This window comes from Nipponia nippon, unplaced genomic scaffold (genome assembly GCF_047370975.1).
Source record: "Nipponia nippon isolate SJK-2023a ecotype South Korea unplaced genomic scaffold, ASM4737097v1 scaffold_4, whole genome shotgun sequence".
NCBI classification, from domain to species: Eukaryota; Metazoa; Chordata; class Aves; order Pelecaniformes; family Threskiornithidae; genus Nipponia; species Nipponia nippon.
Genome location: NW_028262358.1, coordinates 1875960 through 1898863, shown reverse-complemented (window position 1 = coordinate 1898863; position 22904 = coordinate 1875960). Strand labels below are relative to the sequence as shown.

At 44.3% G+C, this 22904-nt stretch overlaps 1 protein-coding gene across 4 annotated transcripts in view; it reads right to left on the bottom strand.

Annotated features, from left to right (window-relative positions):
• Window positions 1-22904, bottom strand: part of SPTBN1 (spectrin beta, non-erythrocytic 1) — a 134552-nt gene that overhangs the window by 14525 nt on the left and 97123 nt on the right. For all 4 annotated transcript variants that reach the window (XM_087777297.1, XM_087777296.1, XM_087777295.1 and 1 more), the window contains 13 exons: window positions 21695-22451; window positions 21237-21439; window positions 15365-15455; window positions 10856-11002; window positions 8976-9239; window positions 8061-8285; window positions 7756-7845; window positions 7212-7490; window positions 5874-6004; window positions 4319-4523; window positions 3816-4190; window positions 1360-1604; window positions 813-951 (listed from right to left, as the gene is read on the bottom strand). In XM_087777297.1, the coding sequence (XP_087633423.1) occupies window positions 813-951; window positions 1360-1604; window positions 3816-4190; window positions 4319-4523; window positions 5874-6004; window positions 7212-7490; window positions 7756-7845; window positions 8061-8285; window positions 8976-9239; window positions 10856-11002; window positions 15365-15455; window positions 21237-21439; window positions 21695-22451 (3151 nt within the window). The remainder of the gene's footprint in view (window positions 1-812; window positions 952-1359; window positions 1605-3815; window positions 4191-4318; window positions 4524-5873; window positions 6005-7211; window positions 7491-7755; window positions 7846-8060; window positions 8286-8975; window positions 9240-10855; window positions 11003-15364; window positions 15456-21236; window positions 21440-21694; window positions 22452-22904) is intronic.

Below are 22904 nucleotides of genomic sequence, written 5' to 3'. Positions count from 1 at the left end.
TGCCCTTTTTCTAGCAAATAACGCAAGACGCGCTGCCCGTGACTGTTACAGAAAGCCTGCAGCTACCTGCGCTAACACCACTGGCGTGCCAGCGTAAGGCCGGTGCTATTCTCAGGGTGAATACTGGCTAGCAAAACTTCCCAGTTCCTGAGCAAACATTTCTCCGAGGATACTCCACAGCCCTTATGTGTAATGCAGACACAGAAAATACCACCTTCCCTGAGCGGGCAGTATCTTAAATTTGGCTACCCTCTCTCCACCGAAGGGGGACAGGAAGAAATGCAGATTAAACCTCTATCCTCTGGCCTAGACAAATCAGAAAATAAATCAAGGCCTTAAGCAGCTGGATACATTTTTCTCTTAACATGCCCTGGATTTACTCCCTATGAGACAAACTTTTTCCTGCTCCTTCCCCTAGCAGGCCTCTTCACAGCATTCCAGTTCCCCTGTACGAAATTCAGGCTGTCTCACGGTTGTCTCTGCTCTTGCTCAAAGAAGTCACCTTTCCAAACACAGCCAGCCCAGAGCACGCTCTCTGCAGAACGGAATACAACAGCTTCTTTGCATTTCCTAGGCTGAAAATGATACTTTAAATTTAGGTGCCATCTCTGCTACCTGACATGAATTCACAGAGTTAAAATATATGCTAATTTCACAATAGCCAATAAGTGGAACAGTCCCTGAAGTAATGCACGTCATTATAAATAGGCAGCTTATTAACCTGCAGATTACACAACGCAAGTTTTGCCAGCGGAAACAAAATCTACAGGCCAGCTGCACTGTGGCTGTTACACATTCAGTAAGCACAGTACCTCCTCTGATGCGTAGTGTTTTCTCGCCAGAAGAGATTTGCCGAGCTCAATGCAGGTAGTAAAGCTGTCGTTTCGGGCATCGATTTCTGCTTTGATACCCTGGTGATTGTTCATTAGTAGTTCAACAGACGAAACATCCCTAAAATGATCGATCCATGGTTCAGAAACATGTATTCCAGATTTAACAGCTGTTACATTTTCAAACAAGTAAACTAACCCAGAACTGTACAATAACAATATCAATTCCTAGATCGTCTTTGTAGTTCAGGAAGCAAGGTTGCTAGCAGCCTTTCCTTAGGAAGGGCACCATTCTGGTCTGAATCAAATAAACAAACGTGTGGGACTTAATCTCTTTGAACACAATTTGACCTTGCATTACTTCAGTAGCCCCTGGCCTCTGGCGGGCAGCAATACACAAAAGCAAGCTGCTACACCACCACCAGATTTTGACAGCTTCTGTCTGAATTCCTGGCTCAGTGCTACTGAGTCTTTTCCTCAGCTGACCTGCAGCCTTATCTTCCGATTGGGAAGAGATACCTCACATTACCTTGGCTTTTCTTGGGCTTCTATTTGTCGGATAACGTCTTCCATCCAAAGCATGAGATCACGGACCATGCTGAAGAAACGGAATTTGTCTCCTGTGTCCACCAGTCTAACCCTGCGGCCCTCGCAGGCATCCAGCAGCGCCTTCCATGCTTCCAGGACCTCGTTTTCCCTCTTCTGGATGTCATCAGCTTTGTCTCCAGCATAGGCAGCCTGAAGGCGTGCGGCATCCTCCTGCAGCTGCCTCACCTGGTGTGTTTTTGTAAGAGAGAAATGCATCAGCATTTGGATAATTTGAGTCACAAACATGGAGAAATTTTAGCTGCTGTTCATCGTTCGAATGGCTTTCTAAAGTCATTGCAAACACATTTGGTTGGTCGATACTAGAAAGGGTTGTTCTGTTATTAAGTCAGTATATCCCTCCGAGAATATTTCTTAGAGAAGACCGTTGGGTCAAGGGCCCCCCAGATTAACAAAGGTTTGTCACTGCCTAAACCGCCTGTAAAACCGGGTGCCAATACAAAGTGACTGCTAAATGTTACGGCAAACGAGGACCATTTTCATCATCAAATTCCCAGTGCCAGTCAGGAACTCCTATCAAAACCTCTACTCTGTCCGAGTATGAAAAATGTATTTTAATGACAGAGAGTTTTGTTTTGGTTTTTTGTTTTTTGTTTTTTTTTTTCAAAAATGCAGATAATGCCTTCAAACAGAAGAAAATCTGGAAATTCAAAGATCTACTATCAAAAACTTCTTTTCCTTTCAAACACTGTCTTGGGACATCAAATGCTATTTCTTGACTGTTTCATATATTTTCAAGCCAGGAATCATTCTATTAGCTCTAATAATTTTATCTTTTTTTTTTTTTTTAAAAAAAGTTTGAGCACCAAGTTAAACAGTGCTCACAGAGATCAGGCCACTGTCAAAATGATCCACCTCGGCATTCCAGCGGTTTCACCCGAAAACTATCCTAAGTGCTTTCACCACAGCTCTGTGCTATGATTACATATTCCTTCATTTAGGCCTTGATTATAATTACCTTTTTGAGAGACTGGGATTGGTGTTTTGTGAATGTCTCCCATTTTATGGACAAAATCTACAGCTTTTTTCTTGGAAAATCCAATGGTTGCTATATCCCCCTTTATTCTAGTGTAAACAACTACGTAAATTGCAACATAATCAAGAACTGGCAGGCAGCTTGGCCATAAAAGCTATCTTTTCCGACCTACTGGGATAAATGCAGTCAGTCGTAATTCCTCCATTCCTTAAGCAACTTGTTCTCTTCCAAAATGCTCATTTTGGCAGCTGAACATTGTTTTTTGGTTTAGAATCCCCTGTGTGCTGTATGAACGGCTGCCTCCTCCTATTTAACATACCTTGGCTTCAAAAGATTCGGAATTAGATCAAGTTTGGCTGCTTTTAAAAATCTCAGCCTGGACTATGTACTTTAAATCTCTTCAGACTGCTGTGAGGAAGCATCATAAAAAGCAGTATTTAAGTCCGAACGCCCAGATTCATACCCAAGTCAGAAAGCCTCTATGTAGTTCTACAGACCTCCTTTGCCTCTCAGAAAGGAGAAACAAAAAGTGCCTAGCAGAGGAGGGTTTGGTTGGGGCTTTCTGGCAAACAGCAGGCTTACGCATTCCTCCATATTTGCCCCTGTTCTCCAAGTATCCTTTGAAATACTGATTCTTCCATGGGACAGGACAGTCGTGTCTCGCGTTCACCAAGGTGAACGCAGCATAACGAGTAGGCAAATCTAAGGTGGTTTCCAGCACAATTAATATAACCCTCAAAAACAACGTTAAGGACAGAAAAATCTGAAACCTGTATTTCACATTACCTCTGGTATATTAAAAATTCTTTACAGACTTAGTATCTGTTCAGTGTCTTTCAGAAACTGACTAAAGAGACAATATGTTAAGGCAAATGAACCTTCTTTTCTTCAAATGAAAGCTATTTTCCAACCGTCTCAGCCGCCCAGCGTACTGCTGGTGCTGCTGCTTGAGGCAATCAGAGAAAGGTCCTCTGAGGAGCTAAAGCATGTTACCCTCGTGCCTCTCCATCCACTCTCTGTTCCTACGCACAGAGCAGGCTGAGACTGCCAGGAGACATTGCAGCTTTTTGCTTTACTTTAAATCAATACAGAAGTTCTCTGCCTTTATGGTTTCTTCTTCAACCAAGGATGGGAAATGGAATAACGTTCAACAATTACCTACATATTCAGAAATCTATGTACTTACGGATTTCTATTTTAGATAAACTAATTAACCTAATGCAATGACAGAGAAGCAGAAAGACAGATAAGAGAATGACGCAGGTGAAGTTATTCCCACAGAAATACGCTTGGAAAGCAGCTGGCAGCACTGTCTCCCAGCCACGGAGGGGCCAAGAGCAGCAGTAGAACTCTGCAGCTCAGGTTCCCATACCCACAGACAGCGCCGTTCGCTTGCTACGCACCTGGGTGCCGAGTGCCTGGATATCATGCTCAAATGTTGTGTGCATTCTCTGTAGTGTTTCCACTGTGTTTTGGTCTCTACCAAGCTCTTCAGGCAGTTTCTTGTGTTTGTCTTGAATACGCCCTAAGATCTCCTTGGCATCATGGTAAAACTTGTGCAGTTCGTAAGAGGCTGCTAGAATTTGTGTTCTCGTGTCAATAAGCTCCAGGAGATCAGCCCAGGCCTCGTTGAGTCCGTCCTTCCACTCCGCAATTGTCGCAGCGTCTGAATGTCCAGAGTTGATGAGCTCGTCTGCCATGTGGTTAACAGTATCGACACGCTCCTGTCCAATGTTTCCAGTGTCTCGGGCAAATTCTCGGAATCGCTCCTGTAGCATCTGAAATGCAGAGAAACAGACTCATGCAGCGCTGTAATTACAAACTGATCTGAGCAAACATTAACCATCTACTGTCTGCAGCTTCCACAAAAGGAAGGTCAACCTGCAGCCACATCCAAAGAGCTTACCGTTACGTGTTCGTAGTCCTGCCCCAGCTCGTGGGATCCTGCCACCACCTCCCTTTCAGCAATCCACTGCTCCAGGTCATCCACCTCGCGGTTAAGCTGGAACAGCCTGTGTCTCTCATCCAGCTTGCCTCGTCTCTCTTCAGCTAGATCCTTCAGGCCTGCATACAGCTTATCCACTTTGGACTGGCGCATGCTGATACGCTCACTGAAAAAACCAGACAGCATTGAGTCCTCATCGTCTTTTACAAAAAATAAAGGTAAATGGAAGAAAAAAAAACCTACAAGGAATAAAAATCACTCTTGGGCAACTGAATCCACAGAATGCATGTCTGCTGCACGCGTGGATTTGACTCGGACACACTGGACCAATCCTCTGCTGGCACAGTTGACTGCACGAACTGGAAAACTTCTCTGCCCTGTACGTATAACCCCCCCCGGCTTTAGAGAGCGACACTGGGAACCAAGCTCTCCATTTGTTTGACCACAGATCACACCAGAGTCTTCTCCCAAAATTACAGGCGGGATCTGAGCTGCTGAGGCAAGTAGCATTTCATTTTCATTTAAATTCTGCTTCGAAGTTCAGAAGTACTCATGGGCTTCTTCCTCCCTAAAGCTCAGCATTTCCAAAAGTGATTAGTAGTTCTACTTGCTGTATCTTTTGCCTGTATTTTGTGTGAGCCATATAGCCCTGTCAAATTGCCTTCCCTCCGCCTTGTAAAGTTGATTATGTTATTCCAGTACTCAGTCAGCTCGGCCAGGAAATCCACTCTCATCAGAAATTATCATGACCACAAGAGAGTGCTTTTGAGTTAAATAACAATCTTCCACCAGAGGCAGAGAGTGTCTTTCCTAAGATAGTCCTATCTTCCTATCTGCGAAGGCAGAGCAGTTAAATACATCAGCCTCATAGTCAACCCAGCCTTGCAGTCAAAGCCAACGGAGAATTCTGTTTGCTTAGCTGCAGCTCTTACAGCAAAACAGTTCTTGAGCTTCCTGAATTCTCCCACAGGGGAAGTAATTTATGAAAGTCGAGATAAATTTACCAAAACCAAGACAACAATGTGCCCATGTTTAAAGCACCAGATTCCAGTCTCTGATCCTACTGGAATTTCAAAGAGAGGAGGCAGATCTCGGGGAGCACTGCCCTATAGACAGAAGGATGAATGACTGGGACCCTATGGGCTGGACATAAAGCTGGCTGAAAGAGTGCATATGGACCCTTTTCTCTCAGGACTGCTATACCTCCGTAAGGTTCAGCAGTGCTGGCAGACCTGACACCACCAGCCTGTATAAAGGGTACAACAGGCATTTATTGAAGGTGTCCAGCACTATCCAGAAATCAGAGCCGTGCATACTGACCCTGTTCAGGACCCTGTCTCTGGCCAAGTCAGGGTGGTCCAACATGCTTCTTGAACTGAGTGAGGCTGAACTCTTCCTCTGTACGCTCTTCTGAGCTACTTACTCTTTGCTGTAGTCTTTGTGTGTCAGAACAACCCAATTAAGTGACTGAACTACTAAAAGAACGCATAATCCAATCAGAAATGGCAGTTAGTACCTTTCTGGGTGATTATCTGCCACCAAAGTTCTGCTGGTCTTTGAAAGCTGGTGCACAGTTTCAGCATAGTCTTCTACAGCTTGTTCCAAAATCTGGTGCTTCTTCAGCATGGACACTGCACTCTGTTCATCCTGTAAAGGTGACAGACGATGACAGGCAAGTCCCCCGCTCCAGAGAAAGACACCACACAGCAAGTTCAAATTGGTGTGCGAGCAAAAAGCGGTAGCCAGAAAGATTCATGAAGAACTGCTCCCAAGTACAGCTTGAAGACAAGTTGTTCTGAGAGTGGTATATTAATGGTTGAGTTCTCAGCAAATGGTACCCACAGAAAGCAAAATAACAAGTGCAAGAGTGAACGCAACAGCCCCTCTGGGACGCAGAACAAAATTACATCAGCTGTGCATCGAGCATGTTGAATTTCCTCTTCTACGAAGCTCTTTGTGCGTTTACACAACACTGGTGATTGTGCAGGGCTCAGAAAAATGGAACAGTTTTAGGCACATCACTTGCCAGGCTTTTCAATGACAGCCTGGGTCAAAGAAAAGAAATGCTACGGAGCCCATGCCAAAGGATTCTCCACCAAAGTGCCTGGAGAAATTCTGATCAAAACTTTCTACGCATTATTATGATTAAGAAAAACAATCCCTAACTCTCAGTGTCAACTGGTATTGTCAATAAGCCTTTTTGTTAAAATATTTTGCGTGATGTACTATTCACATTTATGTTCCTTTTTATTTGTGTTGTTTAGACATAAAAAAGAAAACAAATCCTTTTTAACTGAAGACTGAACACTCATGGAATATGTTATACTGATACAAAACTGAGTTTTATTTCATCAGGGCAATGAATGCAGTGTATTTATGCAAATAACAAATAAGATACAGCACTCTAACACCTCCTTGAAAAACAGAAGTTCACCTACTCTTTGGTATGGCCTGAGTCTGTTCCAAATTCATTTCACTGGGAGTAAAAGCTGACGACTAATGGCATCAACTGAGTGACCATCAGGCCTGTTTCACGGACAGGTGCGTCCTGCTGTCCCCAGTGATTCAAAACTAATAGAAAACTTGACTGTGTTGGTAACGCTGGCCTTACAGCAAAGGCAGGCACACAGTTGCCATCGACAGCCTGAGGATGCTTCACTGACTCAGTACAGCAAGGCCTATCCTCCACACTACGAGAGATGTCATAACAGATAGGAGAGATGATCACTTGCGGTTTCACAAGGGAATTTAATTTGTTTATGTTACCATTACGTTAGCGATATTCAATTATGTCACCTGCCCCCCTCTAGCTAAGCAATTAAAACCCAACTAGTGTCACTGTGGAGCTGCTCACCTTGGCTTTCTCTTCTGACATCATGTAGAGCTCCTGCTCACTCATCCAGGCCTCAGCCTCGGCAGCATCAAAGTAATACTGCTGCGCTCTGTGAGACTCCTCTAGGCGCTTGTGGCGTTTCTCTGTCTCCTCGATTAGGAGGTTCCACAGCTGCTGCAAGTCTGCAAGCCTCTGCTGAATTGCTTCAGCATTAGGGCTACTCTCTGTGATAATGTTTTGACTCCTCTCAAAAATGTCGTCGATACGAGGCTGATGTCCCTGGATTTCTTTCTGAAGGGTCTACACGGGAGAAAAGCAGACTGATGAGACACCGCACCAAACAAAAAAGAAATGCCAGTCAGGGGTCTTAACTCTAGAGGGGCAGCAAAGCACATGCCATCAGCTCACGTGGACAAACTGGGACTGCGCCCTCCCTGAACCTGCCACCACCCGGTGGTCACATCGCCACCGAAGCACCCATCATTTTACCCCTAGCCTTTCCTTCCTGAATTAGTCAGCACTAAGGAGAAATAACAGGTATGGAGCTCTAACAGCACCTACTTACCTGATTTTTCTTTATTAGTAGCTGAACAGTCTGGAGGTTGTGTCCATGATCAGTAGATGTAGCTATAGGCATCCTCTCGCCGACCCACAACTGAAATAAGAGAAGAGCAACATATATGATTTTCAAGCGACTCCGGAGACAGTTAGGGCAGAGCAGAGAGAGGCTGGTGCACACCAGATGCGAAAAGCAGCATTACTCAAACATGCTACTGAGAGACACGATCAAAAGGTTTCTTCCTGTGATAGCACTGCAATAGGTGCGACATTTTCCTGTTGCCTGGGGAACAGGATTTCTTTCATACTCACAATTTCATCCTCCACATCCCGGTTGAACTGGTGGATCTCTTTGGAGGCCAGCAGGTTTGCCTTTCTTTCATTCAAAGGTTCCAACAACTCCAAAAATTTCTTTTCTACAGTAAGGCGTTTGCCATCGACTTCATCTGTACTCTTCCCCTCTTGACTTAAAGCCCTCGCCTGGCTTTGCAGCTCCTCTATCTCCTTCTTACGAACATCCATTTGGTTCTCTAGCATCTAAACAGAAACATGGCAAAAAGGTCCTGAAAACCAGGGTAAAAGCAGTTGACATGACTAGGGTATGTCATATAGCTTCACAAGAAGGAAGAAGAGATGCTGGTCAGTAAGGTTTTGCCACATTAATAATTCTTGCAAGGAACAGGGCTTGAAACACAGATTCACAACGGTGGCCACCTGCTGATACCCCTCAGCTATGCCTGCTTGTGCAAATGGTGAATTTGGCCAACGACAGAGCTGAATCGCTTCTATCGGTCGTTCACAAGTCACCCTGAACAACTCTGCAGCACAGCTAATTGCACACAAGAGCTTCATTGCTCCCTGCTGTCCTTGCCACTCCTTGCTGCCTTTGCAGCAGGGAATCAGGGACTGGCCAGCTTTGGAGGAGGTTGAATCACAAGCAGGCAGCCATGTACAGAGAGTGAAGGACCGGTGACTGAAGGACTACAGCAGGAGACAGAATAGAGATATTAATGTGGGGAAGGAAGGCAGTATAAGGTAGAGATTGTATCAAGAAATCGACAGCTGATTTGTTTCTGGGTATATTTCTGGTTCTTCTGAAAGATACATGAAACAACGGGAAGAAAGAAAAGCAAATAAATTCTTTTCTAAACTGAAAGGATCCCCTGTCTGTTCCTTTCAGTGCAGATATCTGCTGTCTGCCCGCTCTGCAACCTGCGCTCCGTTTACCTGCTGCTTCTTCAACAGGATGTTGACACTGGTGAGATCTTTTCCGTAGTCGTCTGACTGAATTTGACTCTCCAAACCATTCAGCCACTTATCCAAATCAGCACAGCTCTGGGTAAAAAGCTCCGCCTTGTTTGCATCAAAGAGACGCTGAGCCTTGGTCTGGGTAGTGGATTCAAGCTCTTCCCACATTTGATGGAGGCCTGTCAGCTTTTCTTTCACTACGGCTTCAGTCTCTGGTTTCTCTGCAATGAGCTGCATTCCCTCCTGCAAAGCAAAGAGCAACAAAATGGTACCTCCTCGGGAGCACTCACAGACCGTTAGTTAAATTATTCTGATTAGTAAGCACTCAGGATTCCTCATCTGCTGCCAGCATCAACCAAGCACTTTCTACCTCCAATTAGCGAGTGATTCCTTCCAGAACATCCGCTCCCAGGTCTGTCTGTTGCCAGGAAGAGGGTTTCCTGGCAGCGGGAAGGTCAAGCAACACCTCCTTTCTCCTCCCCACTACACACGTTCCCTTGTGGGAGCTCCTGGGGACACAGCTTGGACAGGAGCGGAGCAGGCTGCCCCGTGCCGCCTGGGTGACGGCGGAGGAGCGAGCTGCAGCTGAAGAAGCTGTGTGTCCAGCTTCTGTGGGCCAGTTCACCGGGAAAGCGATGAAGACCCAGCATAATGCTGGGAGACGGAGCTTATGGCACCAAAACTGAGCTGTGCACCTGAAGAGGGGTGTGTCGATGGCTTATAGCAATTACCATGGGTCTAAGCTAATATCAGAGAGGAACAATCTTCCTTGGGAAGCAGGAACCCTGTACCTAGCGCCAGCAGAGCACTTGGACTTAAGATATCTTTTTGGCTTTACAAGGATTGTATTAGTTTTGGCAATATTTTCTTTACTTCTAATAATACTTCTACCTCTGCACCTGGGTGGTGCTGACAAGGGACAAAACCCTTTCAGATGTGAACACTACTCACAACCCAGCACATTTCAGAGCTGTGACTACTGGGAAGATTAATACAGTGATCGTCAGCTGGGGCACGATACACAACTTTGGTATTTTGCTGCAATCTGATTTTTCAGAGGCAAAGGGTGAGGATGTATTAGCATCACTAAAAAAGTACATCCAGTACTAAGAGCAGCCTTCTAATTACACCGTTAAAGGGTATTGCTACTTGCAGATCACAGAAAAGCCTCTAATAGGATACCGAGTGCCAAAGCGGGAGAGGAAACGAGCAATTAAGCTAACTTACACTGAACAGAAACCCACTGTCAGAGCTAAAGACGAAACCTCCTTAGTGCTCCAGAGCTGCACGTGAGAAATGGGGGGGAAGTACAGCTCATCACAGCATATTAAAGCCTTCAAAGTAACTTGATACAGAGCTGTGAATCTTAATCACAAAACTGGCTGTACTTTACCTCGTGCGCTAATTTTGCACAGGGAAGGGCAGCCTGATTATAGTCCTGAATGAATGAAAACCAGCACGGCAGCACGGGAGCCTAAATTCAGTTATTTGCCTACATTCAGTTCCTTCCCAGGAAGCACTTCTACTTTATTAGCTCAAATCACAACATTTGCCCCTTTTACCTTTTGGGTATGAAAACTACGGTTTGCCTTTCTCCTAACAGATAAGAAAGACTAGACAAAATTAGAACTGGCAACTTGGCCAATGACTACTCTGTGAGAATGTCTGGATAAAAAACATTTAACATCAATGAGCAATAAAATGGGTTAGGTGGAGACACAATGCAACAGATATTTATTCTACAGTAATGAAATCTCCTTTTGCCTTAGCTGGAGAGACGACTCAAGAACCAATTCTGCAGAGGAAGAGATCCCATCTCTGACGAAGATGAGGGTATTTTTTGGATGTTCTTTAGTTACCTTTTCAATCTTCTCCAGCCATTCTTTGTTGGATGCAAGTTCTGCCATAAATGCCTGATGCTTCAGCCATTTGCTGTGCAGGTTCCTTGCCTCATCATAGGACATATCCTGGGCTGTAAGCATCTTTTCATTGATCCAGAGTGAGAGCTGAAAAGGAAAACACACAGGTGTTTGTGAACACATTTGTAGTGTGAAATAATGCGAAGTATCAAAATGCCTCCAGATCAAGGATAAAGAGATGGCTCTGCACAAGAGTTGCGTGAGATTCAGAGACTGCTTTTAGGTGTCAGTCAAGCATCCACCTCTTTAACAGTTAAATTTAAACATCCGTCTCCAATATATAAATAACCCATGACTCAAGCAGAAAGGAATCAACTCCATGATGAGCAAAATCAAACACACAGGTCTCACCCAGTTCAACAGCAAGAGAAACAGGGGCACGTGTCCTACTTATTGGTCATAGGGTATTTTCGTACCGCTTTTCCCTTGCAACGTTACTCAGCGTGCTGCTCAGGACCGGGACTTGAATGTCACCACCACACCCCTGCGGAGCCTCACTGACTTCCTGAGGACATCGCAGAAGTACACGCTAACGAAGCAGCATGCAAAAGGCAGTCTCCAGAATTAAACAGAGTCCCAAGGTAAATTTTTCAGGGAAACGCTGAATGAGAAATGCTGTATTTCTACTCATATCAAAAGTCTTAAGAATAGAGACGGGTTTGTAGCATTCACACCACATTTGTACCTTTTCCGCATAGTCTTTTCTCTATATAGGTTTACATAAATAAATTTGTTTATTTGTCCAATCTCCAGTAAGGTTTTGGTACTTAAGACTCTCCTTTTCCCGTTATATAAAATCCAAGACTGATTTCATTCTGATTTTCTGCAAATATAAAGGCACCAAGAACAATTTCCAGATCAACACTAGAGAAAATCAATACTTTAAAAGACAGCTTATTCGCCAAGGGCAAATAGAACGGAAAAATGATCATAGCAGCCAACATCAAATTTCCTCCTACAATGAGTCTGACTGCTTTATCTATCCCTTAGGTGTGCATAAAAAACATGTTCACAGGAATGTTTATAGAATTTGAAAACGATTCATTTTCTGCACATTTAGAGTCGCCTACCCAAGCGGAATACGTCAAAACAAATCTAAGCTTGCTTTCTAGAACGCCACTTTGGCGACGCACGCCGTCCTGCCGAGGAAGCACCCTGACAAGAAGAGTAACAGAGCACGGGTGAGACTCGCCAATCCTCCGCTATCTGCTCAGGATACAGAGCAACGAGCTCCATTTAGCGTTCACAAACCTTTTTTAAATTGTCCCATAAAGGCACTGTTAAGCTCCACAAAAAGGGAAAATTTATCAGAGCGATCAAAGAAACTCATCTGATCTTGCTATCAGGTCTAAAGAGAAAAATGCTCATGTTAATGAAGACCTCTGTATGCAGTTTACAGCTGTAACAGGCTACTGTACTACTTAACAATCAACGGCCACATTAAGGATTACTGTATAACCCCAAATTAGTGGGTTTACTCCTGATTTTCTGGGTAGGAGACAGCTGCCGGACTCTGCAAATTGCACTGCTTGTCTTTCACTGTTTGCTTTTACTCAGCCACAGCATTCAGTCTGCTGAGGATTGAGAAGTGCTTCCCAAGGAAAGGTAGAAGCGTTCCTGTTAACATGGGGTGAACCGAGACACAGACGATACGTGGTACCCAGCCAGTGGCTGTCAGGATAAAACCCTCATTTCTGACGCTCACAATGTTGTTATGTTCCGGCTGATAACACAGAAGGGCAAATAAAGCATTGAAGGGGTGACTATTAAAATCTAGTTTTTGCAACCGCTGTGGTCACTGGAAGTCAGTATCTTCAGTGCAAAAGTAGATTTAAAAAATAATACAGTAATTCCCCAGAACGGTGCCTCAGACTGACGCCTGGAGCGTTTATTTCTGCAGAAAACCCTAGGTCGGTTGTTAACGCCAGCAGAGCTAGCTGTTAGGCTTCCCCCTGTCCTTTGCACCTATACCACAAAATTTTGTTTCTGCTCTCAGCTCCCAGAAGACTGTAACACTCTGCAGTGAAAACCAGGCATGAACTACGAGAAACACAGAGACAAAACCCTTGTCAATCTGGGAGAGCAAGGAGGGAAGGTGAAAGAGCACCGACTGCTGCTGCACTTCCCAGACTCTGCAAATACCCAAGCTGACACAGCCTATCTTAGGGTGCGAGGTTCGCAGACGTCTGCGCGGCATGACAAAACCTGCCGGCACACTCTGCGAACAGGCAGAAAGCTTCTGACGTACGGAGCCTCGCCAAGCGCTTTCCCTCTGGCGTCCCTAGAGAAATTAGCCCAGGCAGCGCCGGGACTTCGAAGCACTTAAGGGAAGATCAGCTTTAATCTCTTCGAAGGTGAGCTGTGAAAGAGCAGGGAGTCACAGAAAACTAAATGGCAGAATTTATCCCATCTCCTCTTCTCAGGATTTTCTGCCGTCACTCTATTTCATTCACTCAGCAAATTTATTTAACACATTCAGATTTATGAATGCGAAAAACAGACACAAAAAGCAACACCCCAGGATTAACCTGTGACGGTGTATCTGACTACTAACAACAAGAAAATCTGCTGTGTTTTCCCTGTCTGCGAGCCAGAGGAAAGGCTTCCCGTTGCTGAGCTGTCACGAGCGTTACCCTGCCACCTCCTTGAGGGCCGCTGACCCCGCTCACAGGCGGGACGGAGCGAGGGGCAGGAGGCCACGTTTACCGCGGTGCTTCGGCGCGGCGGGACCGGCGAGGAAAGCGGCTGCCCGGGGGAAGGGGCGCGCTGCAGAAAGCGCTCTTCCTTTCCTCAAGTTACAGACGGATGGGAAACCGTCCCTAAGGCGGCGGGCAGGAAGGCCGAAGGATCACTGCCAGGTGAAACGGAGACTGGTTCAAATCTGTTTTCTAACAATTCTCAGCTTCGTCGGCACTAACGAAAAAGCAAAGGGTGAGGTATTCCCTCGGCTCCCTCCCACCCCGCAGGACAGTGGTGCTCCATCACACAATCCCCCCCAGCCCAGCGCAGGTATCAGCAGGCACTTTGTAATCACGCTAATGCAAATTCTAAGTCTCATTATGGCCCTCTTCTCAGAAAACGGCCATTCAATTATCGCCAAAGCTAACGTCCTGTCAAAAAGGATTGGAGGCATTTGTAACATTTGGGTATTGTAAGTTCTGTCTTTGAACCGTACAGTCGAGACATCCACACTTTAGCGGCTGGAGAGAAACAATCAAGAGGAAAGACATTCGGGCGGCCAGACACTAGAGCTTCTATGTTTTCCTTTTTCTTTCAACGATATAGGGGAAAACACAGATCCTAGGGAACACCACCACGCTGACAGACAGGCTAGAAGAGCTCCAAGAGCCAGGGGGAGTTTTGTACCAGAGGTGCCACAGAGGAAGGAAGAAGCTGCTGCTAATAACAGCAGAATTTTTGCTCGTCTGTCATGTTCTTGCTACCAAGGAAGGAGCAATTTAAGCCAAGTTCATGGCTAGCTTACGCAATGCAGGAAAATAGACTGCATCTCGGCAACCGAGCAGTAAACATCATTTCCCCGGTTTATGATGGTCATTCTGTTTGCTTCTTGTACGAAATCTCAGCTGTGGGCAATTCCATTCAGACACACTGCAGTGACCTCCAGTCTCTTGGAGCTGGCTAAGCTGTGCAGCTAACGTCCTGACTCTTGAATTTAAAAGCCCAGCTTTGTCACAGTCAGCTCTCTTTGCAGGCTTCAGATAAGGACACCTCGTTTTTAATGCACGTCACAGGCAAGGCTCCTTAAGATCTGTCAGCATTGCATGAAATAACCTGAAAATTACTTGATTAATTCCTCATGCTAGGAAAAAGATTATTCCTAACTGTAAAATATTGCCTTCAGTGTAAACAGTCCATGTAAATCACTGGAAAATCTGGAAAGGGTTTCTTTTTTTAAATGTTACAGTACTTAACAATTTTAAACGCATGCAAACTATCAGATAAATAACAAATTAAAAATGATCCAGCTTAATCCTGCTCCCCTCTTATTCCTAACCTCCTACTCTTCTGACTAATGTTTTGTAGAAATTACTTGAAATCTCCTGCACCGGGCCACATACATATATACAGCTGTAGACAAAATTCTTAATGAGTTCAGTGCTAATCCCACCAGATCCCACATGACTGATTTATAGCACAGCAGAAAACGTTCACTGCTTTTGGCAATTTTCCTTCTCTTTAGCTTAGATGACAAAAGGAAATTCAGTTCATGAGGAAAAAAACAAAACAAAACAAAACACAAAGAAAAACAGATTAATTTTTGCCGGGTTTTGGGTGGGGTTGTTTTTTGAATCGTTTACTCCACACTACGTACTACTGGATAATTTGACTGCAAAATGCTGAGTATTCCAGTCCTCATATAATATGGGGTAAGAACGCTCTTCTGCAGGGTGCAGCTTTTAGTGATAAAAGCGAAAGGATGTAGTTTACCTCTTGACAATCCTGAAGGAACTTCTGAAGATCCCTGTTATCTTTCAGTCTCATCAGAAGTTCACTGGCTGCTTCACGGTTCTTCCTATGTCTGGTCAAAAAAATAACGGCAGAGAAAAAAACCTTGAAATAGGCATTTCATGCAAAACCATCTTTTGTTCGTGTCTGTAGCCTCCCTGGGATATACGCAGTGAGTAAGTATGTGGTGTGTGTCTTTTATGGCCTTTCAAACGAAGGACATTTCTGAAGCTCAGATATGCACGTGTTATTTAATGTGCTTACTTAAGTTCAGCATCTACTTGGGTTTTGTGACCAGTTAAATACACAGGGAAAATTTTGAAGTCAGCAGGGTTTCACAAGTGTTATGTACAGAATTTGGCCCGCTAATTTCAAGACCACAGGGAAGTTCAGACTGTTTGCCAAAAAACCATAAGAAAACTGTCTGCAAAATTGCAACAATAAGATTGCACGTTATGTGGCTCTTGCAAAGCGCGTACTTGCTGTAATGCTCTTTATAAAACACCTTCGCTATAGCTCAGCACCTCCTTCTCCTGAACAAAGCTGTAGTGGTTTATATAACCTTCCAAATGCTGTATTTAACAAACAACGCATGCAACACACCTGTGTGTTTCTGAAAATAGAAGCTTTATGCACACTGTAACATATTTTTCAGAGCGTTTAAGAGTAGACAGAAGAAAAGAAAAGGTTAGTCTAGAAGGCCTATTTTTAATTCATAACTGTCTGCCCCTTGAAGGATGAGTCATGCTGGCCGTCCCAAAGGTCTTGGTGGGCTCTTCAAATGGACACAGTGCCTGAAGAGCTGATTCCCAAGGTATCTCTGGACATGTTTTTAACGAAGGCTTAATTTGGAGCCATTATCCCTGTCCTTCAGTGCTTTCATTATTTATGAGGCGATTTAGATGGAGGAGGCAGAGTAAAGAAGATGATTTTTATTTACTGCTCATTGTGTTGATTTGTTCATACGTCACTGTACAGTGTCTTCAAGTGAAATATTGCCGCCCTTTGTAATAACCTAAGATAAATAGGGACAGAGAGCTGGAAATTATTTTAAAGGGTGGCAATTTATAAGATTATCTCGGCACATAGTGGCAATAGCTAAATAAATCCATGTTAGTGGAAATCTCCAGAGACTCATGATATTCTAGAAGACTATAAATTACATGTTGATGACAACAACCGGATTAAGATACCACTTTTCCTCATCTACACTAAGTCACCAGAGCAATCTCTTCTAGCACGAATTCAGTGACTTCAGAAACACAAGGAATACTTAGGGATACGTTTCACATAAAAGCGAAAGGTCTGTAGGCAGAGGAACAGGAGAAAACCCTTTCCAGGACTACAAATTGCTTCTCTTTTGTCTCAACACCTTCCTCTGAATAACCAGGCAAGCAGCATCTCTATAGCTGCAGGTCAAGAAAATTGATTTACAGATCAGATGGCAAGGAAGACATATGTAACCACCAAAGCAAGAGGCTGGAGTCCAAGCCCAGGTAATCCTGAAGTTTTGACAAGTGTTATCTGAGAGAGCACAAAGGAAAGGGCACATAAATTGTGCCTTAGGAAAAATCTCTGTAACACAGCTAACATCATTGGGTTTGATTCCACTCTTTCTTGGCTGGTTTTTATATGCCTGGGCAAATACAGTGCATTACTCAGGTTGCTAAAATGAAGCAAGGAATTGCTTGGGTGTTTTATCATTATGATTTCATAGATTTAAGGCCAGATTACATTATAGACTCATGCATTCTGGAGAAGGCACAAATTGTGAAATTAAAAGGGAGAATTTTCATGACGCTTATTTGAACAGAGTTAAGAGTAAGTAGAGAAGTTCTTATGTTGAGAAAACTTGAGTTTAAAAAAATAACAAAAATATCTCCCAGAGAGTGCTGGAAATACTAACTTCAAGAACTTTGAAGGGAAACCATGCAGGGATATCAAACAGATGATGACATAGCTTTTGTTTGTTTGTTTGTCCTCAGCATAACAAAGACGATCTTCAGCGCTTAGAGCTATTTAACTGTAAAAGGTTGTTTGGTCGTCCAAGATGACCTGGAGTGAGACTGAAAGATGAGTATTCTCTGAAGAAGAGGGCTCAACTGTAACAAGATTTAAACTGGACACTTGAAGATGTGGCAATAGTATTTTGAGGATGGACACTGCTGGAACAGGCAGGAATTCCTGTATTTTCATCATAGAACTGACGTTCTTTTTCATGGGAATAAAGGGTCTTAAGAAGTCATTTAGTTTGTTCTCCTGCCCCAGACTGGCTATATCTAAACATTATTAATTCCTTGCACACGTTTCCCTAAATTCTTTCAAAGCTCCAATGACAAGAGATTTTAGAATTTTCTGCGCATACCTACCCCTACCACTAGAAATCTTCTCCTGCCCTCTACTACCAGTACGTCCCAAGGGCTTTAGGTAGAATAAGCAGGCAGACAGACTGGAGAACAGAACCCTTCCTAATACACTTGTTTTATCCAGACACTAGAAGAGTGTGGTGTTGAGGAAGCTGCCTGGTCACCCTGCCTCCCCGGCCGCAAGTGCAGAGGCCCCAGCTGAGCAGCCGGGCACATCGGGGTGGTGGTCAGGCTGGACTGCAGCTCTGCTGAAGGCGACAAGCACTCGGCCATCCCTGGAGGGTGGAGAAAAGCACGAAGTTTGCTGTTCCACCGCTGACTGCAGTCATAACTATTAAAATCCTGCTCTTCTGAGATGTGCATGGCAGAGAAGGGCCAGAAACTCAGACCCTGTGACACTTAAGGTTGCCAATGACTGCTTCTTACTAATTTGCTAAAATAGTTTGTGGAAGAAGATCCCACACTTGCACAAAAGAGTTTGCTCTGCAGAGTCTAAGTATTTACAATGACTTTGAATTCACCTGCCTGTTCACATAAATAACCACAGGTATGACTTATAGGGCTGCATTAAAAGGGGGCTTCCCTACGCATACACTGAAGAGGCAACCTCAGATCCAAATGTCCAAGCTAAGCCAGACCTACATGGTAAAAGAGGGGACAGGGAATGTACTGTAGTTAGTTAAAACGTGGGGGCATCTTCCTTCTGTGGCAACATTATGTAGAATCTAAAGCAGGAAAATGACATCTGTTCAGCGCAAGGAGGTGTCTGACTCAAATCAATCCAAGAGCAGAGCACCAAAGTTTGCCACAATGTTCCCATGCTGCCTCCCCAGAGGCCCCCGAGAATGCTAACAATGCTGAAAACTGACAAAATCACTTGTGGTTTAACTGTAAGCCTGTGGGTTTCAGAGCCTGTGCAGGAATAATAAATCTTACACGTAGCGTGAATGCAACTGCCTGCTAAGAATACGGAGATATATGCAAGGCAGTTTTAGCTTCTTTAGTTGTTCCTGCAAGCAAGAGGCACTCTCCTTTCTGAATGGGCAAGAACAAAAACTACTCTGTTGAGCAGAAAGTTGCACAAATACAGAAGTATTTGATGAAAAACAGGCCCAGATAACAATCTGAGTCAGATCTGCCACTGTCTTTAAACTAAATCTCATTAGCAGAATCAGAGAGGCCATGTGTAGGCACACAGACTAGGCCAGCCCCCTTGCACTCTTCCAAGAGAAAATGCTTCCCCGCTCCGGCTGGCAGAAACAGCAGCAGAAGCCGCCAAAGCAGGGACAGCTGCACTGGGGAGACCAGCTTCTTTCCTGGCTGGAAAAGCTAGGTAGTGATAGCTTTATTCGAACCCATCTTCTCCTTCCCTCAACCTTTCTCCATGTCCTTATTCCCATTTATTCTTCCCCGAGAACTGCACTAAAAGGTGGTGCTGAAGTGTTTAGCTCCTATTGCACAGCTCCACTCTGCTTCTGCACTCTCCTCTGCTTCCTTAGCCTGATGCCTACCATGGCTATTTAGACGGAAACCATTTCAGAGCAGGGTCTGTCTGCTGTACCAACAGACACTGGGGTCCTCTCTGGAATAGCTTGAAAGCATGACTGTAAAAAACACTATTAACAATACTAAGAACTACAAAGAGCTCCATATGGGAAGTATGGAGCCACTGCACATATTTGTACTTGTTTGTTTTGGTCCTTTGTTATACATCCAGGTGGAGCTTGGTTGGGAGAGCCATTTTTTGTAAAACCAAAGAGGCTTCCTTTGCTGCCACTCCCACTACACCCAGCCCTAAGGCTTTGTTCTTGAGGCTTATCAGCCTTACAGACGCAGAGAGCAATCACACAGATTTCCTGAATAGCAGTGCACTGGATGGTTTTTGCAGTGCTCTGCATAAATAACTTTGAAATTGAGGAAATGCGTTGGAAAAAAGTGGGCTTAAAAAAAAAATAGAGTCTCTAGGACTTGCCTGCCATTCAGAGTAGGAACTCCAGTACACGTCCCACGGCCAGGACGGCCCAGATGGCAAGCTGGGGTGCCACAGGACAACGGGGACACAGAGGAGTAGCTGCACGGGGGGGAAAACAGTCACCAGAGCACCGCAGCCGGGGCAGCGGACACCTCTCTGCAGAGCACACAGGAAAGAGGCTGAAGCTGTCTCCCACTCCAGCCACCTCAGAAAGGGCCGCAAGAAGCAGCTGACCATTTCCTACTATATCCTTGAACGCTATCTTTTAATGTGCCAAAAGCTGCAGAAAGAAGACACCTGACCAGAAGGCCAGGATCAAGTCCTCCTGCTGGGAAAACTTACAGCAGAGGACACTAAAAGTCAGAGAGGGTGAATAAGGAAAATTAATTTCCTAGCTTTCACCTTGATTGCTTTCATATAATCTCCTCTTCCTGGCCTTTGCAGATTCTCTGTGGGATCTAAAGAGAGTCAAGCTGGTTAGAGAGAGAATGAAAACGTAAGGTACCCTTGGGGGTAGGTTGTCAGAGGGCTCAGAGGCCCTCAGCCAGCTCTGGGAACAGGAACATCCGCCTGTCGTGAAGCCATGAGCCACAGCTGAAGGGGGTGCATACACAGTGGGACACGTTTGTCAAAACAGGAAAGGCACAGCATTTTCTGAACTACTTCAGTTTAGTTTCTCCTTGGAGATAAAGGCATCCGGATAACTCTGAGCTTACCGGCTGTGGGAAGATCCAAGTCTGAGAGAAGGGTCATCAGTAACATTTGACATTGAAGTTCTGCATGAGCTTACTGCTGTGTTCTGATACTCACGATTGAAAAGCGCCTTGAAAGACCCCACTATTATTCAACCCAAAAGCAGAAAGAACCATGAATCATATCCATCAAAACTGAGCATTTGGTTTTCAAAGAAAAAGAAACTCTTAATGTTCTACAGCATCCATGCCACAACTAAAGAGACAAAGCAAAAGACTTGCTCTAGGATGAAAGACCCCTTTGTACCAATGCTTCCTAATCTGATTTCAGAAGGGCCAGACAGAAAAGGCGATCAAAGCCAAGCGGGTGGGGTAGATACAATGCCAATTACACTCTTGAAGAGCCACATTCCTTCCTCAGAGGAAGGACAGGAATACATTATTATAATTGAATCAGCTAGGAGGTAGCAGAGGAAACTAAGACTTGTGGAACCAGGTATAGCTAACTGCTACAACTCCCACCATAAAATAAAGTCTGTTAATACTCCAAGAATTATATAGCAACACTCATGCAGCCAAATTCTGGGTAGTGAGCTCATTACCTAACAAGTCTCCAGAAAATGGGAGAGGTAATATTTAATTAAGATTAGCCTGGCGCATTTTTGAAACGTTACAGTTCCTATTTTTCCACAGGACAAAGCAAACAGTCTGCAACAGACATTTTCTAACATGTTATTTTGCCTTTGGATTCTGGTAAAAGGTCATCTCTCAGAGAACAGAATTAAAGCATGAACAGCTACGTTCTGCCATCATTCTGACCTTACCTGTCATCAATAGAGTCCACTTTCTCCTGGATTTTATCAGAGTTAATGTTCCCATCACTAACTAGCCTCCTGCCAGTCTCCACAACTGCATTAATCTTTTCTTCATTGGCATCCATCGTGGTCATGAAATCCTCCTGTTTTTTAATAGCAGCTTCTGCTCCTTCCAAGGTAGTGGGCATTTCCGTGTGCGCCAAAACATACTCCTGTGATTAAAGCATAAATCAGAGAGATAAAAGTATTACACTCAGGCTATGCTGTCTCCTCCGACAACAGATTCACCACATATGAAAAGAAACATCTCCCAAGAAAGGTCAGAAGTAAAATACAAAAAGCAAATTATAGTTAAAAAAAGGGCAATTTATCTGTTTGTAGCTCTCTTGCCAAATGACCTTGTTAACTGCTTGCAGTGTACGGTGCCAACCTGTAGGAAGGAAGTAAGGCATATCTTGACCACTTGCCTGGTTATTAAGAAATGCTTCTGCTTGCTTGGTATCTCTGAGAAACAGCTGGTAGGCATGAGACTGGGAAAGGAGATTTTGCCTGTTCTCCCACATTTTGTGAAGCTCATTCCATCCAGTGTCCAAAGCTTGTAGGCGCTGGCGTAAGAACATGTACTGAGCATCAGTTTGCCCTTGTGTCACCATCTCACCCATGTCCCGCATTTTCTGGTAATCTTCCTCATAATTGTTGATTTCATTCTTGATATTCTCATGTTGAGTCAGCAGCTTCTCAGCCTCTGTCAGTGTGTTGGGCATATCTTCGGATGCAATTGCGGTCTGCGTTCTGGATAGCCAAGACTGGAAGTCATCCAGATCTCTCAGGAACTGCTGCAGTTTGCTTGCCTCTCCAAGGGACTCTTCCCGGTTCTTGAGGGTGGTCTTCATTTCTTCCCATACGTCGTTGATTTCTGCGAGCCGTGAAAGGATAGCCTGTGCCTGGTCAGGATGCTCTGATTCCAACTTTTCTGCCTCTTTTTGAAGGTCGCTTAGCTTGGCTTCGATGGCTACCAGGTCACGTTCCATGCCCGTCAGCTTCCTCTGCAGGGCCATCACTCCAGCTAGATCATTACCCAGATCTTGTGTGGATTCGATCACTTTGGTCTTTTCCCTGATCCAGGATTTGGTTTCATTACATTCAAGATGGTAGTTCTGGATACTCAGAGCAGAGAGCAGAGCATCCTTCTTCCTATCTACCAGTTCTCTGAACTGGCTCCATCTGAAATTCGTGAGGAGAGAAATGCAGAGAAATTGAGATTTGTGTATAATAAGGGAAAAGGATATGGCAACGTTGCTGAGTGAGCAGTTGTTCACATTAGCTTGGTAAGCCATGAAATAACCTAACCATGTTTTTTTCAGTCCTTCCCATATCGTCAATAGTTTTAGCAAAACAACCATTAACCAAGCTGTGGCGTATATTAGAATATGACAAGCACCAGCAATATTGAGCCCTTAAAAGTATAACGTTTCCTCAAGTGAAAAATGGCTAGTTACATCTAACTTTCACACTAAACGTAGTCTCTCGGTTTATTTTGAAGCCAAAAAATGAGTGAGTTTACATGAAATTATATTGGCTTCTGTTTTATCATAATAGTCATTACAGTGAATTTCCAGCTCTCAAATCAAGGTACCGATACACTCAGGACCTGATTGAAGCCAATAGCAAAACTCC